This window comes from Acomys russatus, chromosome 5 (assembly GCF_903995435.1).
Source record: "Acomys russatus chromosome 5, mAcoRus1.1, whole genome shotgun sequence".
Lineage (NCBI taxonomy): Eukaryota > Metazoa > Chordata > Mammalia > Rodentia > Muridae > Acomys > Acomys russatus.
In genome coordinates this window covers 22,048,862-22,064,943 of record NC_067141.1, presented here as the reverse complement: position 1 = coordinate 22,064,943, position 16,082 = coordinate 22,048,862, and the positions used below count along the sequence as shown (strand labels likewise).

At 50.6% G+C, this 16,082-nt stretch overlaps 1 protein-coding gene across 1 annotated transcript; it reads right to left on the bottom strand.

Annotated features, from left to right (window-relative positions):
• Positions 1–5,748: 5,748 nt before the first annotated feature.
• LOC127188813 (intestinal mucin-like protein) lies at positions 5,749–14,371 on the bottom strand. The gene is made up of 16 exons (XM_051145112.1): positions 14,230–14,371; positions 13,476–13,723; positions 12,695–12,878; positions 12,199–12,415; positions 11,267–11,445; positions 10,998–11,067; positions 10,752–10,849; positions 10,592–10,623; positions 8,847–9,024; positions 8,441–8,607; positions 7,954–8,076; positions 7,606–7,704; positions 6,845–6,973; positions 6,608–6,647; positions 6,101–6,224; positions 5,749–5,971 (listed from the first exon to the last, which is right to left on the bottom strand). The coding sequence occupies exons 1-16, from the start codon at positions 14,369–14,371 to the stop codon at positions 5,749–5,751; spliced, it is 2,253 nt and encodes a 750-aa protein (XP_051001069.1).
• Between the last annotated feature and the right edge of the window lie 1,711 nt (positions 14,372–16,082).

The window sequence follows — 16,082 nt, the reverse complement described above, 5'->3', positions numbered from 1 at the left end:
CAAAAGGACACCGTTCAACAATGGGCAATGGGAGCCATCTTGTTTGGGACTTCTTGGATAAGCCTGTGGAGAGAAGGAGGCGGTGTGAGAGTGTCTGAATGCTAGGATCACGCCAGGGTCAGACTTGGCTTTGGGCCTGAAATAGTCAGGTGACCCCCAGATTCATGAGGTGGACATGGTCCTGATCACAACCCCATCTACGCGGTGGGGTACAGCTGGATCAGTCTGAAGCTATGAGCAATGAAATGACACCTCCAGCTTCCTCATGGGCAGTGGAATAACACCATAGGCTTCCACAACACACCCAGGCTTTCAAGGACCATCAGGTGTCTGGGAACAATAGTGACCCCTGAAGCAGGGTGGCCAAGCAGTCCCTGCCATCTTCCAGCCCAATGCCAGGGTATCATGGGGTTGCTGGTCCATCCATCCAGTCTTGTATCTGTGACAACCCCCCTGGACACTGCTGAGAAGGCAGTGAACACTTTGAGTACTGCGTCCTCAGCATAGGATCTGAATACAGTCCCCCCTTTTAAAGACCACTCCCATTGTCTCTTCTAGCTCCTCAGGGGTACAGTTCCCCCATAGGAGTCCTTATGGTATCAGGTAGACATCTCCATGTCTTCTTGGGGGCCACATTCCATGCACCTAAGTTCCCTGCTCCCAAACAGCGTCAGAGCTGAGTATGTGAGAGTCAGCTCAGGGCCCTGTGGTAAAACAGCAGCCAGGGTGCCATCACAGGGCTGGCTCTTCCTGAGGCCTCACTCCTTGTCTTAGAGTGTCCTTGTGTGGTCATACTGTGTGTCCGTGTTCTGAACCTCCTTAATCAGTTAGATTAGGCCCCATCATAATGGCTGCATTGTGAATTATCTCTTTAAAGACCATTAAACGGTTCCTGCAGAGGATCAGGGGTTCAGTTCCCATCCCACACATGATGTCTCACAACTCTCTGTAACTCCAGTTCAGGGGACTTCAATGTCCTCTTCTGACATCGGAGAGCACGGGGCATGCAAAAAGTGCACATACATACACTCAGGCAAAACACTCATACACATAAACTAAAAAAATAATCAAATCTCAAAGAAAAGACCTTCTTTCTAGACTGACATGGTATATACTCACTTATAACTGGACACTAGCCCGACAGGGATGTCCCCTGAAAGTCTTCACATACCAGGAGATTGGGATAGATACGGGGACCTCCTATTGGGACTCTAGATGAGAGAAGTATGGGAGAATGGGGAAATAGAAGGATCCAAAGGGTCCTAGAAACCTACAAGAAGAATATCATGACTGGCAGATCTGGACCCAGGGGAATCTGCTCAAAATACTGCACCAGCCAAGGGCAATACATGCAATAAATATTGAACCCCTGCTCGGACCTAGCCAAGGAACAGGTCATGATCCACAGTCATGTGGAGAGAGGGGACTGACTCTCACATGAACTCTGGTGCCCCATATTTGACCACTTCCCCCTGGTGGGGAGGCCTGGTAGTGAGAGAAAGAATTTTTAATTAGCCCTCTAAATGAGCCAAAACCCCTCATCCAATTTTATGGTGTTTGCTTAATCCCCCTTGAGGCCTGCACACAATGTTCCAGGTTTGAGTTTAACCAGATGTGTTGTTAGCTTAGATAAACATCTACCCTCAGGTTCTGAGGAAAACAGGAACTAAGGACGGTTCCCATGTAACTAAGTCTGACCTTACCCCGGATCTGCCTATGCAAAATGCTAATGTTCAAATGTTTGAAACAACCAATCATGTGTGGCCTCGCCAAAATATCCCACCGCCCCCCCCCCCCGACCTTTGCCTATATAAACCCCAAGCCCCTGGGCTTCTGGGTCGACTCCTCTGTCTCCTGCATGAGATACGTGTCTACCCGGAGCTCCGCCAATAAACTACCTCGTGTGTTTACAGCAAGACGGTCGTTTGTGTGTCTTTGGGTCCGCGCCATCCCAAGGCTTGAGTGAGGGTCTCCCTTCAGGGATCTTTCAGTAGCACTCAAAGAAAGAATAGGAAGGCTACCTACATGAGACTTGATAGGCTGTGACCATATGGTGAGAGAGGAGGAGGTCCCCTTCTGTCACAGACCTAGGGGAGGGGAATAGGGTGTAAGAGGGAGGGAGGAACGGCAGGAGACAAGCAAGGGTATAACAGCTGAGATGTAGTCTGAATAAATTAATTTTTAAAGAAAGACCTTCTTTCTAAACCACCACTCAGAGGTGTGAGAAGCTCAATGCATTTCCACATATCCAATTCGTCCAGTTCAGCCTAAAGTGGACACAAGCCAAAGCGAGAAACGGCCTGAAGTCACAAGGGAAACCTGTGTCTCTCAGGGCCTCAGAAAGAGGATGGGCTGCTAATGTGGCTGACAGAATCCTTCACAGACTAGGTCTGACAGGACCTCATTCCTTCTGCAATTTTGGGGGTTCTCTCCGTGGTCTGGCAGCAGTGTGAAGTTTTCAAAGCCCATTTCTACCACATGGGTCCTACTTATCTCGGTGTCTGGTCATCTGTGTTTGGCTCAGTCTGGGCAGCTCAGGCCATGGAGGAGTTATCCATAGAGGCAAAAAGACTAGAATGACAAGACCTTGCCAAGCAGAGAAGAAAGGCAAAGGACTGGAGACTACGTGGCCTCAGGATCACCTGCTGGCAGCCCAGTACACACTCACTGGCTCCCCAGCTGGCTTATTTGGTTTGGTTTGGGTTAGGTTGGGTTTTTTGTTTTTTGTTTTTTGTTTTTGTTTTTGTTTTGTTTTGTTGAGACAGGACTTCTCTACATAGCCTTGGCTGTCCTGGACTCACTTTGTAGACCAGGCTGGCCTTGAACTCACAACGATCCACTTGCCTCTGACTCTGTGAGAGTGCTGGGATTAAAGGGGTACGTCCCCCCACCAGGCTCCCCCAGCTGTTTTTATGAAGAGACACTTTAAACCTCACCACCCCTCAGATTAGCATGTAGTCAATTTTACTTTCAAATGTTCTTCCAGTGGGGACCACGACATCATAGTCTGTCACACAGACGTCAATCCTGCTGCAGACGCAGCCATGGTCCTGAATCTAGTGTTTCTCAAGTTTTCATCACATTTATTTGTCTGCGTGTTTGTTTCCGTGTGTGTGTGTGTGTGTGTGTGTGTGTGTGTGTGTGTGTGTACACAGGCGTGCATTTGTGCCACAACACACGTTTCAAGCTCACAGGACAATGCCTAGAGGTCAGTGCTCTCCTCCCACTATGTGGGTCCCAGGGAGTAATCACAGGCTGTCAGGCTTGGTGGCAACTGACTTTACCTCCTAAGACATTTTTTTTGTTTTGTTGTGTTTTGTTTATTTGTTTGTTTGTTTGGGGGGATTTTGTTGTTGTTTTTCAAGACAGGTTTCTCCGTGTAGCCTTTGTTCTGGACTCACTTTGTAGATCAGGCTGGCCTCAGACTCAGAGATATACTTGCCTCTGCTTTCTTGAGCGCTGGGATTACAGGCGTGTGCCACCTGTGCCTGGCTTGCCCTGAGCCATTTTACTGAACCTCAAGTGTTTTGTGTTTGTTGCATTTGCAAATCATCAGGTAATGTGCTGCTGTTTTACCTTTGTAGAAGCTAACAGATACCACCACCATCGGAGAGGTGGCTCAGTCAGTAAAGCTTGTACACCAAGCACGAGGACCTTTACTTGATCCCCAGAACACATGTGCAAAAAAGCGGGGAGACAGAGAAGGGAGATCCCTGAAATCCCCTGCCCAGCTAGCCTAGCCCAATCAGTTCAGTGAAGAGACTCTGCCTCAAACACAAGGTGGATGCCACCTAAAGAATGACACTCAATCCAGGCGCAGTGGCACATGCCTGTAATCCCAGCACTCGGGGAAGCAGAGGCAGGTGGATCTCTGTGAGTTTGAGGCCAGCCTGGTCTACAGAGTGAGTTCAGGACAGCCAAGGCTACACAGAGAAACCTTGTTTAGAAAAACAAAAACAAAAACAAACAAACAAAAAGGATAACACCTAAGACTGACCTCTGCCCTCCATGTGCACCCACACATGTGTACACACACATACACACAACACAAACACAGACACATATATACAACTATCTGTAATTCCTGCTCCAAGAAATTTAATACTCTCGTCTTGTCTCTGTACATATACAAACACACACACACACACACACACACACACACACACACACACACACACACACACACACACACATACTTTCTTTTCTCAAAAGAAAAGGTTTGAGTTTTCTTGCATCCAAGAGGCATCACTGGAATCACTGGACAGCCACCAAGTGTATCTGGCTCCCCCAGCTGTCCAAAGGTGGTATTACAATCTCAGCACCCAATGTGTGCTGAGTGGGACCACTGGAATGAAGAGTGGATTCTGAGAAGACCCCTAGGTTGGCTTTAGCCACCGCAACAGAAGAGACCTTGGAGATGAAAGCTTCTCTATCATCCCAGGCTCTAGGCATCTCAAGCATGCAGTATGATGCCAGCCACGCTGCAGCAATCAGGAAGTGTGAAGAGGATGGGCCGCACGCTGTTGTGAGCCTCCGACACTTGGCAGTTTTTGTCATTGCTGCATGACAGAGTCCATCCTGACTAACACACATTAAAAGGTTTCCTGTAGATAAACCCTGTTCATGATCATTGAGACACTGGATAGGAGACGGAGCTTCATAGCATCATCCCTGCGCCCCTCGGTATTTGAACCAATACAAGCGCAAGCTAAGGGAGTTGACATATTCCCAAAGGCCCACATAAGCTCATGCTGGTAGGTCCGTGTGGTTTGACAACTCTGCCCAGCAGTCTTTGAGGAGCCATGTTATGGTTTGTGTATGGAGTACTCCCCCCCCCCGCCAAAAAAAGGGCTTACAGATTGAAAGCATGTTATTTGGGGAGGCTCAAAAACCTCAGAGATGAGACCTGGCTAAAGGCCCTGAAGGGCTGAGTCCTTGGAGGATATTATCCCTGGTCTTTTCCAGGCATGCTCAGTCAGGTTCCTGGCCAGCCATGCTGGGAGCAGCTTGTCTCTGTCCCATGTCCCTGCTTTGGTGCGCTTCTTAAATGCATGGGGTCAAGCAATCAGGGCTTGAGCCCTCAAAACCCTGAGCAGTGTTTCTAATCAGGTATATTTATCACAGTGACACAGATGCAAACAACACAGTTTTCGTATTGTTTCACTTTGCAGCAGAAGCCAATGCCCTGGGCCCTGTCTGCAGCCTGAGACAGTCTCAGGGACATGCTCACACCTCACAGGCACAGACCCACGGTAACACACTTGTGTGTGTGCACACCTGTGTACTCACACCTGCACACACTCACACACTGTCCGCATAGCACTTGGACAAAGTTCTCTCCCACAGCAGAAAACTCTGGGGAGGAACTTGAGGGCCTTTTCACTCCTAGTGAGGAGGGTGCTTCACCCAGCTAGGGCTCTGAACAGACAGAGTCTGTTGATGGCAGAGTCACATTGTGTCTGGTGTCCAAAATCCAGTAACTGCACCCTGGGGGTCCCTGAAGAACCCTGTCCAAACTATCTGGCCCAATTCCCAGAAGCTATCCACATAGTGGCCAGCTCAGACTACTGCCGAACCGATTTAAACCACAGCACCAGAATGGCTATGCCTGAGTTTATTATGAGAAAGCAAAAGAGAAAAACAGAAACACTGAAAATAAATATCTTCAGAGCAGAAGGCAAACTAGGGTGGAGGAAGCTCAGAGAGTTAGCAGGATGGTGCAGGCTCTACGTGTACAGTAGAAACCATTCACTTCCTTCCCAGGAGCCGGGGACTGGACCGCCTGACGCGGCCTTGCTGGGCCTGTGGGATCCCGCAGACGGAGTCCTGGCACAGACAGCTGTCAATGTGTGTGTAGGTATGGATCAGTTCGCTGCCATCTGGGCATTCCAGGGTCACCATGCGTTCACTGGTCCTCTCCTCTTTACAGCAAGAACACCTGTGATCCAGATCCTGGGCCTGGGCAGAGTACCTGGGGATGATGGGAAGGGCAGAATGAGTGCCAGCCTCCCTGGGACCAGCATCAGTGTCCCTCCCTCCTTGGGGCCCCACCCTTGAGCTCCTCCACCCCTCTGTCTCACATTGGCAGCCTAGGACTCACATGGCAAAAGTCCCACAGGACCCAGAGCAGTAGTTCATAGAGACGTTCTTGGTGCAGCCATTGTGGGAAATCTCTTTCATGACAGGGATGGCAGAACAGTGGATGTTGCTAGTGTTTGTGATGCCTGTGGAAGGAGATGCAGGCGCAGGGGGTTGTCTAAGACAGGCACTCAAGCACTCTCTCTCCCCGCTGCTCTTCTCTCTCCCCCTTCCCTTCCCCTCCCCTACTCCCTCCCTCTCTCCCACTCCCTTGCCCTTTCTGGTGTTGTTTCCTCTCCCTTCCCCAAGCAGTTCCGCTTCCCTTTTAGGAAATGAGGTCCAGCATGCAGCTGGGCTCTACCCAGCCTCTTCCTGGAAGAGAACTTAGATCCCCATACACCCACAGGAGTGTAGGAAACACAGCAGGGACAGGAGTCCTGAAGCACCCTGCCCATGTGTTTTCCTGTCAAAGGTTCTGAGTAAAGCCCACCCACCACCCACCACCCACCACGTCCCCAGCTGTACTCACATGTCTTACAGCAGCCATTAGCCCTGTATGTGATGGAGCCCTGAAGAGAAAGAGGAATGAGAAGGGAGCCCAGAGCATCCCCAGCAGGGGAGTGTCCCTTCTTGCCTTGGGGGGCGGGATATAAGGACTGTCCTACAGGACAGTATGGAACACCCGGAACCAGGTGGCTGATGCTTCAGTGTCCCTGCTCCTGGCAGAGTGCACATGGCCAGTGCCTGCCACAGAGGTCCCACTCACCGGAACACAGGCACTGGGGTCGAAGTCGGGGCAGGTGATGTTGGAGACTGAGGAGATGAGCTGGTTGTTGATTTTCATGCAGCTGAAGAAGGTGCACATGTCGTTGGGGTTTTTCTGTATGTCTCCAGGCTGTGGACACAACACGGTTAGGATGAGGGTGAGCAAGTGTGCCCCAGAGGCCATCCCAGGAAGACGGCTTCACAGACAGGAAGGAGGCTAGCCTTTAGGACCAGAGTCACTGGGCAATTGACACCCATAAGAGAGTCTTGGAGACAGATATTTATCTGCCTGTGGTCATGTAACACAAAAATCTCTAACCTAGGTCTAATCTGTGAATGAGGAAGTGACTCTCAATGGGAAAAGGATCTTGGAAAAGCTCAAAATTAGAATCTGGAGATGACATCATCCTCCATCAAGAAGGTCCTAACTCCAAGGATGAGCATCCTTGTAAGAGACAGAAGGGGAGCCAGGCTCAGACAGAAGGGAGGCTGCTACATAGAGACTGCTACATCAGAGGTGATGCAGACACACCAGCCAGTGCTACCTGGAGCCCAAAGAGGAGGAGGCAGGAAGGACTCCCCACTGCTGCTGCCAGCCTTGACCCTGAACTTCAGAGCTCCGTAAGTGGAGCAGCCACACATGTTGGTCACTCACACCTGGCATGACGCAAACCCAAAGTCATCCTAGCCTTGCCCTCAGTAGCTGACAAGCTCATGGGTGGAGCCCGGAGCACTGCCCACCGCCTGTGCACACACACACACCTTCAGAACGAGGTACTGCTGATTGGGCCTCTCGATGATACAGTGAGTCTGCTGGCACTTCTTGCAGCATTCCCCAGGGGCCTCCACAAGTTCAAAACCCTGTGGACACAGAAGATAAAGCTGAGATTAAAGACTTGTCCCCACACCCAACCAGACCATAGGGGAGGCTGCATATAGAACAAGACCCATGGTGGAGGTAGAGACAGGCACAGTTTGACAAGGAAGACTTTTTTTTTAACTGAAGGCAAATCATGGAAATTAACATGAAACCAACCATGTGCCCCTTAGAAGATGGGAAGAGAGTAAACTGAGGCAGAAAGAGGGGGAGAAAAGAGAAGCCATACTTACAGCACTGCAGGAGATGTTGCAGGGCACATGGGTACAGGAGATGACATTGATCTGGGTGCTGTTGTCCATGATGTTGGTACATACACAGTCCTGGCACTTGTTGGAATACACTGGAGATCCGGGCTTTGGAAACAGGCAGAAGTAAGGGAGCCGCATACACCATCACCCATGCATACTCCATCTTCAGGAGACAGACAGGGGCAATGCCACCCATCCTCCCTGTCCCCTCCCAGCTCAGAACTCACCTGGTATTCAGCGTTCTGGTGCACACACACACCCTTGGGCACTTGGAAGAAAAAGTGGGAAAAGCCATCAGCAGCTATCCTGAGCCTCAGCCTGCCATACACATCTGAGTAGATGCTCAGGGTGGGGTGGGTGCACAACCGTAGCCATGCTAAAGAAGCCCAGGGAAAGAATATGTTCCCTCTACTGGCCCTTGTGCACTGTCCTGCCTGTGGCCTTCCCTTGCCCTACTGGCCTCACTTACCACAGGAGTAAACTGGACAGCATCTTCCAGGAACGTGTTCACTCTTCGCTTCAAATCCCAGCAAACATGAGGGGCGCTCTGCTTTGCATCGTTTGGGGTCACACTCTGAAGGCAGAGAGGGAGTGTGGTGACCAGGATGGATTCCACAGGCAATACCCCACCTCCATCTGCAGAGCATGGGTCCAGGCCTCTGTGGATCCCACTAGGGCCATCCCTGCAGCAGAGGCTCCCAGCCTGATCCAACACCCACTACCACAACCCTCTCGAGTGAGCTCACCAACAAGGGAGTGGCAGGAAGCCTCACACACAGTAGACATGCTTGGTCACACTAGGACCCTCAGCAGGACATGGCCCCAGTGGTTTGAGAATTACTCCCATGCCCGGGGGCGGGGGCGAGAGATCTTACTGCATGAGGTGAGGGTGCAGCACTTGTCTTCTGGGTTGGGCTCCACAACAAGGTAGGTGCCATCCTCCTCGCATGTGGTCTGGTTCCCCCCAATACATGTCTTTGGTTTGCAGACAATGCCGCTTCCACCCTCCATGCAAACACAGTCCTTGCAGTCAAACTCAAAGTGCTCTCCAAACTGCAAAGATGAAGGATTAGTTAGCACCAGGCTAATCCTATTGTAGCACATCCATGGCCAGCCAGGGAGAAAAGGGCTGGACCAGGTAGCCAGATGAGGGGTCAAGTGAGAAAACCCTGTCTCTCACCACCTCTGAGCTCATAGGGCAGGCTAAGGGACAGACCAGCAGCTGTTCATTCAAGGCCACCAATGATATTACATAGATGTGCCCTCCTCACCAGCACCCACCAGCATCCATCTGGTACACAACAGACACGCCATAAATTGTCTATTGAGGGTTTTATTTTTAATTGAGCTAAAGAGGACTGGTGAGATGGGTCAAGTAGTTAAGAACACTGGCTGTTTTTCCAGAGGACTCGGGTTCAATTCCCAGTCATCCACATGGCAGCGCACAACTATCTATAACTCCAGTTACAGGGGATCCAATACCTTCAGGCAAAAAACCCAATGCATATGAAATAAAAGCAAATAAATTACTTTTTAAAAATTGAGCTAAGGAGTCAACTAATGGCTGTGAGCACACACAAGAAATAACACTGAAGTAGTCAATGTGCCATCTCACATTTAGTCAGAATAGTATATGACTGGTGGGTACATAGTTGAATACATGAATATATGGTCTGTCAGATGAACAGATGGTTGGATAGATAGAAGAATGGGTGAATGGTGGATTGGTTGTTGGTGGCATGGATAATAGTGGATGAGTAGTTAGATGGATGGACAGACGGATGGATGGATAAATGATAGACAGAAAGATGCTGGGAGAAAGAATGGACAGATTATGGTTAGGTTTTTGGATGGGTGAATAATGAATAGATGGATGGGTGGGTGGATGATGGATGGATGGAGGGCAGGCAAATGGATGAATGAACATAAGATGAATGACAGATGGAGGGTTAGATGAGTGAATCGCAGATGGGCAGATGGAGCATGAATGGTTCAGATGGGTGAGTGGTTAGAGATATTAATGGGTAAAGAATAAGTGGGTCAATGAATGAATGAGCAGAGGATGGGTAGATGGATGAAGGATAATGAATGAAGACTTAATGAATGGATGAATGGATTTATGGATGGATAGTTACGGATGGATGGAGGCTAAATGAATAATGGATAGGTGACTGTGTTGATATAGTTGGATGTATGGGCAAATGTATGGTTTGGATGGATAGATGATGAGTGGGTGGGTAGTGGATGGATAGATGGCTGTTGGACGGATGGTGGGCAGATGGATAGATAAAAGATAGATGAATGATGGATAGGTGGTTATGTGGATGGTTAATAGTTATATGGATTTACAGATGGATAGTTTGGATGGATGGATGGATTATAGGTGAGTATTAAGTAGACTAATGGGTAGTCAGATGGATAGGTGAGTGGAAGGATGGATGGATGGATGCATGGATAGATTGATGGGCATATGGATGAGTGGGTAGATCTCACCGAGGACTTGCATGACTTACGACTCAGTCCTTGGAATGCCCAGACTGCTGCTATACCACTCCACCCCTCTCATTCCCCAAAGTTCAGGGTTTTGGGGAGAATTCTCCCAGCACAAGGCAGAACCTACCTCTCTGGGCACATTGTCAGGTCCCACACATCCTAAGAAGAGAGGAAACAAACCGGGTTAACACTGTCATGATATTCTAGGGAACTGGGATCAGCCTCCCAACCTTGCCTCTGTAGACGTGGAGGAAGTAGGAAGGAGGTGACAGACATAGGAAGCCTACCGCATGTCTTCACACAGACGTCATAGGCAGGGGCAAACTTTGTGGTGCCTTCAGGACAGAAGCAGCCTTCCACCAAGAGTGTGGAGTTCTGGGAGGAGCTAGAATGGCAAGACACATGTTCAGAAGGAAGCAGGGGTCGGGGGAGGGGTAGACACAGGTTGGGGCACAGCTCTGGGAGTGGGGCTAGAGCTGACTGGGCCACATGAGCAGGACTAAGGATCCAGAAGGACTCTTCAGGCAGCATACCTGGGCTGGCAGGTGGGTTCTTCTGCGGGGCCACAGGCCTGGTACTCCCTGTGAGATGGACACTTCACAGCTGCAGAGAAGCGCAAGGATCAGGAAGGTCATATCCAGAAAGAAAAGCCTTCCCCTCCTTGCAGCAGCAGAGCTACCCAGCCTTTCCCACACAGGACTTCACGCTACGCCAGCAGAGGATGTGTAACTGCCCTGTACCCTTGCCTGGCCCACAGGCCCCAGCATAGGCCAGTACATGGGGAGAGGTGAGTGGCACTTACAGCAGGCCCCCTGGGTACGACTCCGCCAGTCAACGCAGACACCTTCCTTGGCACAGAGGGAAGCATAGGCCTGTACACTGGCACACTCCATACCAGAGCCAGGCACATAGCAGCTGTCAAAGAGGCAAGCTTCATAGTAGTGCTTGGGAGGTACGAAGGGGTGACACTGGGAGAACAGGCTGTGCGGGGAGAGACAGGTCACACTCTGGTCAGCACCCAAGCCTCTCCACATGCTCTCCTTGCCTCCCCCTGCCCTACTAGAGCTTTCTCAGAGGCACGTGCCAAAGAGGAACTGTGGTTACCACCAGCAGAAGACGGAAAGGGCTGGCCTCTAGGAAAGGAAAGACATACGTGTCTGTGGCATCAGGCATATATAGACGTACTGTGCACACCTGAAAGGTCGCTAGTTGCCAGAATGTCCCCTTCGAAAAACCCTGCCTCACCTACCTTTGACATCATCCAAACACCTCCAGGGACAGGGAAAGACCCACTATAGCTACCAGATTTATGAGTCCCTGGCCTGTGTCCAAGCCCAGATCTGCCTCCCTGCTGTGCTCATGCCTTCTGGTCAGCTGATCTACACAGAGTCTCCAGCTCAGCTGAGCCTGCCCCTGGCAGAAATGTAAGAGATGTCTGAGAAGAAAGAAGGGTGCTGGGCTAGAGGGTGTCAGAGATATTAGCTAGGGGCTTGGGAAACAGAAGCCAAGTCCTGGAGCCCCTAAGACTCAATCAGTGACATAGCCTCAGCTCTTCCGGCCCACAGAGGGGCTGCTGTTTGCCTGCTTGGTAGACAGCAGGGACAGTAGAGAGCTGAGACTCCTTGAGACTCTGCATTTTCTTTTTTTTTTTTTTTTTTTTTTTTGAGATAGGATCTCATTAGCCCAGGCTTGTCCTGATCCTCTTGCTCCACTTCTCCACTTCCCACAGGTTACCTGTCCATGATGAGCTGGCAGACAGGAGATTCGGTGCAGTTATTAAGCAAGTGCCCTGATGCTGTGGTGGTCGGGCGCTTGGTAGTGAAGCCTCTGTGGGGACAGTGTGGCTTCGAGGGGTCATTCACCAGCCACTCGTCAGCAGCAACCTCACAGTCGGAGATGATCTTCCCATTGGGTAGGATGCAGTCATCCGCAGTATTGTTGGTGCAGGTGCCTGTGTACAGAGAAGCCATCAAGACAGCACCAAGCCCACAATATCAGACTCAGGTCAAGCCCTTGGCACCTCTCCTTCTCCAGTCCAGGCTCTGTGTGTCTCACGGGTCAGGTCAGAGAGCAAAACCGAGGCCAAGCCAATATCTGGTGGCTTCTCACAGAGAGCAACCACAAGACAATGCCACGGTGACTGTCCACAGAGGAGCAGAGCACCCACAGCTGGGCAGCAGGTGCTTGCACCCATTCTTGCCCTCCGAGGAAAGAGACTGGGGAGACTCACCACACTGGCCCTTCGTGTTGTTGCCAAACAGTTCGTAGGGCAGCCGGATGGAGAAAGACAGGCCGTTGTAGGAGATCTGGGCCCTCAGCTCAGGGATGTCCACCACAAAGTTGATGCCAGACTCATACACCTGTAGTCCATACTTCTTGTAGGGCAAAGCCACTGCCTGCTTGTTTACCTGAACCTGTGATCAACACATCTGAGTCAGGAAGAGCTCTGAGACAAGAGCCAAAGCCTGTCACCTGTTAGAGGCTTGCCTTCCTCTGTCTTGTCCCAGCATGGTTCTCTCTGGAAGCCACATAGCTAACCAAGAAGGCCAAAGTGCACCTTGGGATAGCACTGGGGATATCTCCGCCCTTATCTGAAAAGGGAAGCCTTCCCATCCCTCACCTCCTTCTCTTCCCTTCTTGCTTCCTTTCCACCATACTGGGACAGACCTTTGTCCCAGCTCATCCCAGGAGAAAGCAAAGACTTCCCAGAGTCTTTGAAGCTCCTTAATAGGGTCAGGGCTCCTCAGCTGTTTCCATCAGCATCACCAATGACCCCAGAAGATAAAGAAGACTCAGCTGGACAGTCACCTCCTGTTTGCCTATCCTCAGAGAGGGAGTTTCTGTGCTCATTTAGAGAGCCCATGAGAAGAGCTGACATGACCCTAAGGAGCCCCAACATGTGCCATGGCTCCAGCCTGGTTCAATGGACATGCAGCCTAGGCCTCTGTTGCTGGAGCCCACAGTGTAAGGCCATGACAGATATACACGGATGCCCAGTCCAAACCACATACCTGCACCTCAATGGGCATCAAGTGCACAGTCTTGATCTGCACTTCTTGGGTCTCGTGGCGCACAATAAGCGTGCGGGGGCAGGACACTTTGTCATTGACATCACAGTGGTAGTTGTCAATGTAGACTCCGAAGTTGTCCACTGTGGGGTTAATCTCCTCCATCAGCACATATGTGCAGTTACCCTGGAAACTGTAGTAGAGCCCATCGAAGGTGACAAAGTGTGGGTCCCCCCAGCCGGTGCAGTAGCCTGTGGAAGAAGCTCCATAAGTTGATGTCACCAAGCCAAAACCACTGGAATCAAGTCATTGTCAGGATTCAAGGGCTAGGCTGGAAAACCTAGCAGTAATTAAAAGAGTCTAAAAACAATCTGGTCCCTAGGTTGAGCCTCTAGGGGTATCCATGCTGGAACAGATCTTTCAAAATCATCTTCCCATTTGGTACACACACACACACACACACACACACACACTTCTGCAGGGCAAGTCTATGCTTTAGATCCAGAAGCTCAGTCCAAATTTCAGAAACATTCTTGCTCTGAAAGGTACCTCTGCCCCACCAAACAAGGCTTCTGCCTGCCCAGCCTTCTACTCGGGGAAACATAAAGAATGTTGGGAAGTCCCTAAGACTGTGTGCCCAGCCTTCATCAGGTGCTTAGAAATCAAGGTTTATTCCCGGGAAGCTGGCCCTGCAGCCATGAATACCCTAGAAGAAAGGACCCTGGCAGGTACATCCCCAGATAGCTAAGGGTCTTACAGTCACACTCCCAGTGCCAGCAGCAGCCATCAGGGTCCATGACACGCACAGGCTTGAGGCCGTTGGAACAGGTGGGCATGGGTGGGGGGTTGCACTCCAGCTCCACAATCTCCACTACGTTGTCGTACTTGCAGATGGCCATGGTACAGTTACACAGCCACCAGGTCTCATTCACCTGCAGGAGGGGTGGTATGGAACAATCAACACGCAGCCCAGCTTAGCTTCCCTGGTCTACACAGGAGGACATTGTCTATACCCAGGACATGCCCAGGGCTGAAGCTGAGGACAGCTAGGAAAAGGAGATGGAAAGGAAAGATAGGAGAGAGAGAGAGAGAGAGAGAGAGAGAGAGAGAGAGAGAGAGAGAGAGAGAGAGCACCATCATAACGTATGCTCATGATGCTTTGGAAAGCATCAGCCTCCACTGGGGAAGGTGCAGGGTGTGAGAATATGGGCATCTTGGGCAACCAGGAAGAGTATCATTCAGACAATGAGCTGCCTGGACATGGGTTCAGTGCCAGGGTAACAAAGCCATATACCTGTCTGGGAGGATCAAAATCAAGGCATCCAAAGGAGGTGGTTTTGGTTGGTGTACTGGCTGTTGATGGCGTGGACTTGGGCGTGGAGGGTGTAGACTTTGAAGATGTGGTAGATGGTGTGGAGGGTGTGGTCGTCTGGGAGGATGTTGGAGTTGAGGGTGTAGGAGTTGCCGGAGTAGATGGACAGGACCAGTTGAAGACCTGGATTTGGCAGTCCACAGAGCAGTTCACAAAATAACAGGTGTCCTTATAGGTATTGTTGTAGACCAGTTCACCTACAAGAGAAGAGAAAGACACAGTCTTTACACTGTCCAGAGGCAGAAATAGCCACTAGAATGCACTGGTAGACCCCATCCATGGATGCCAATAGGGAGAGACTCACTGTATTGGCGTAGGGACCTTAGTGAGGATAACTTGGGGTTAGATGAGTTATGAGGTTGAGGCCCCTAGCACAGCATTAGTGGCATTACAACAAAAGAGAGACCAGAGCCAGCCCATTTGTGCTGTATCACCCCCTGATGCCTGTGCCATGTTTTGATTCAGAATGAGGAACTCATCAGATGCCAGTGGCATGTTTCTGTACGTCCTAGCCTCCAGAACTGCCAGCCAAAGGACTCTCTATTATTTATAAAGCATTTGGCCTCAAGCATTTTGTTACAATAGAAAATGAACTAATCCTCACTTTTACTTGTTCTCCAAGCCTTGGAAGAGCCCTGGCCTCTGGTTCATGTTCTCAGCAAGGGGAAGCTGGCCACAAAAAACATTCATCCATGACCAGCTTCCAGCCTCCACCCTCCTGTCAAGCTTCAAGTTGGGGTCTGACCCTGGTTCTACCAACTGTTAAGAGTAGGGTCCAACCTGAGCTTTGCGAACGTTAGACATGAACACCATGGATACCTGGGCCATAGAAAGTGTCATTCAGAACGCAGCAGGTAACGATGGTAGCAGTATTGGTCCATTCGGTGCTGGGAGAGGTAAGTGGGGAGACTGAGGAGGCTGTTCCCCAAGACGAGGTCCTGGTGGTTTTCAAAGTAGTTGGTGCAGTTGATGAGGGCCTTGTCTGAGTGGTGGTTTCCGAGGTGGACATTGGCACAGTGGAGGGTGAAGGAGGAGATGTGGAGGGGGTTCTTGTGGTAGATGAAGGTGGCCCTGTTGTGGTCCCTGATGAGGTGGGCATGCCTGTAAGAACAGTTACATTGTGGGCTGGAAGCACTGTTCATCTCAAGTGCTACGGAGCTCCACCTGCAGGGCCCACCACTATGAGAACACAGCCAGCTCAAGCCATGGTGAAGGGTCAAAGCCTTCTATCCTCTCAC

Bases quoted from the DNA above. Each gene is read 5' to 3' on its own strand.
- LOC127188813 (XM_051145112.1), bottom strand. From the start codon at position 14,371: ATGGCCATCTGCAAGTACGACAACGTAGTGGAGATTGTGGAGCTGGAG. The intron at 10,850-10,997 runs GTATGCTGCCTG...TTGCCATTCTAG, and splicing joins GAACCCACCTGCCAGCCCAG to CTCCTCCCAGAACTCCACAC. The intron at 5,972-6,100 runs GTGAGTCCTAGG...CATCATCCCCAG, and splicing joins TCCTGTGGGACTTTTGCCAT to GTACTCTGCCCAGGCCCAGG.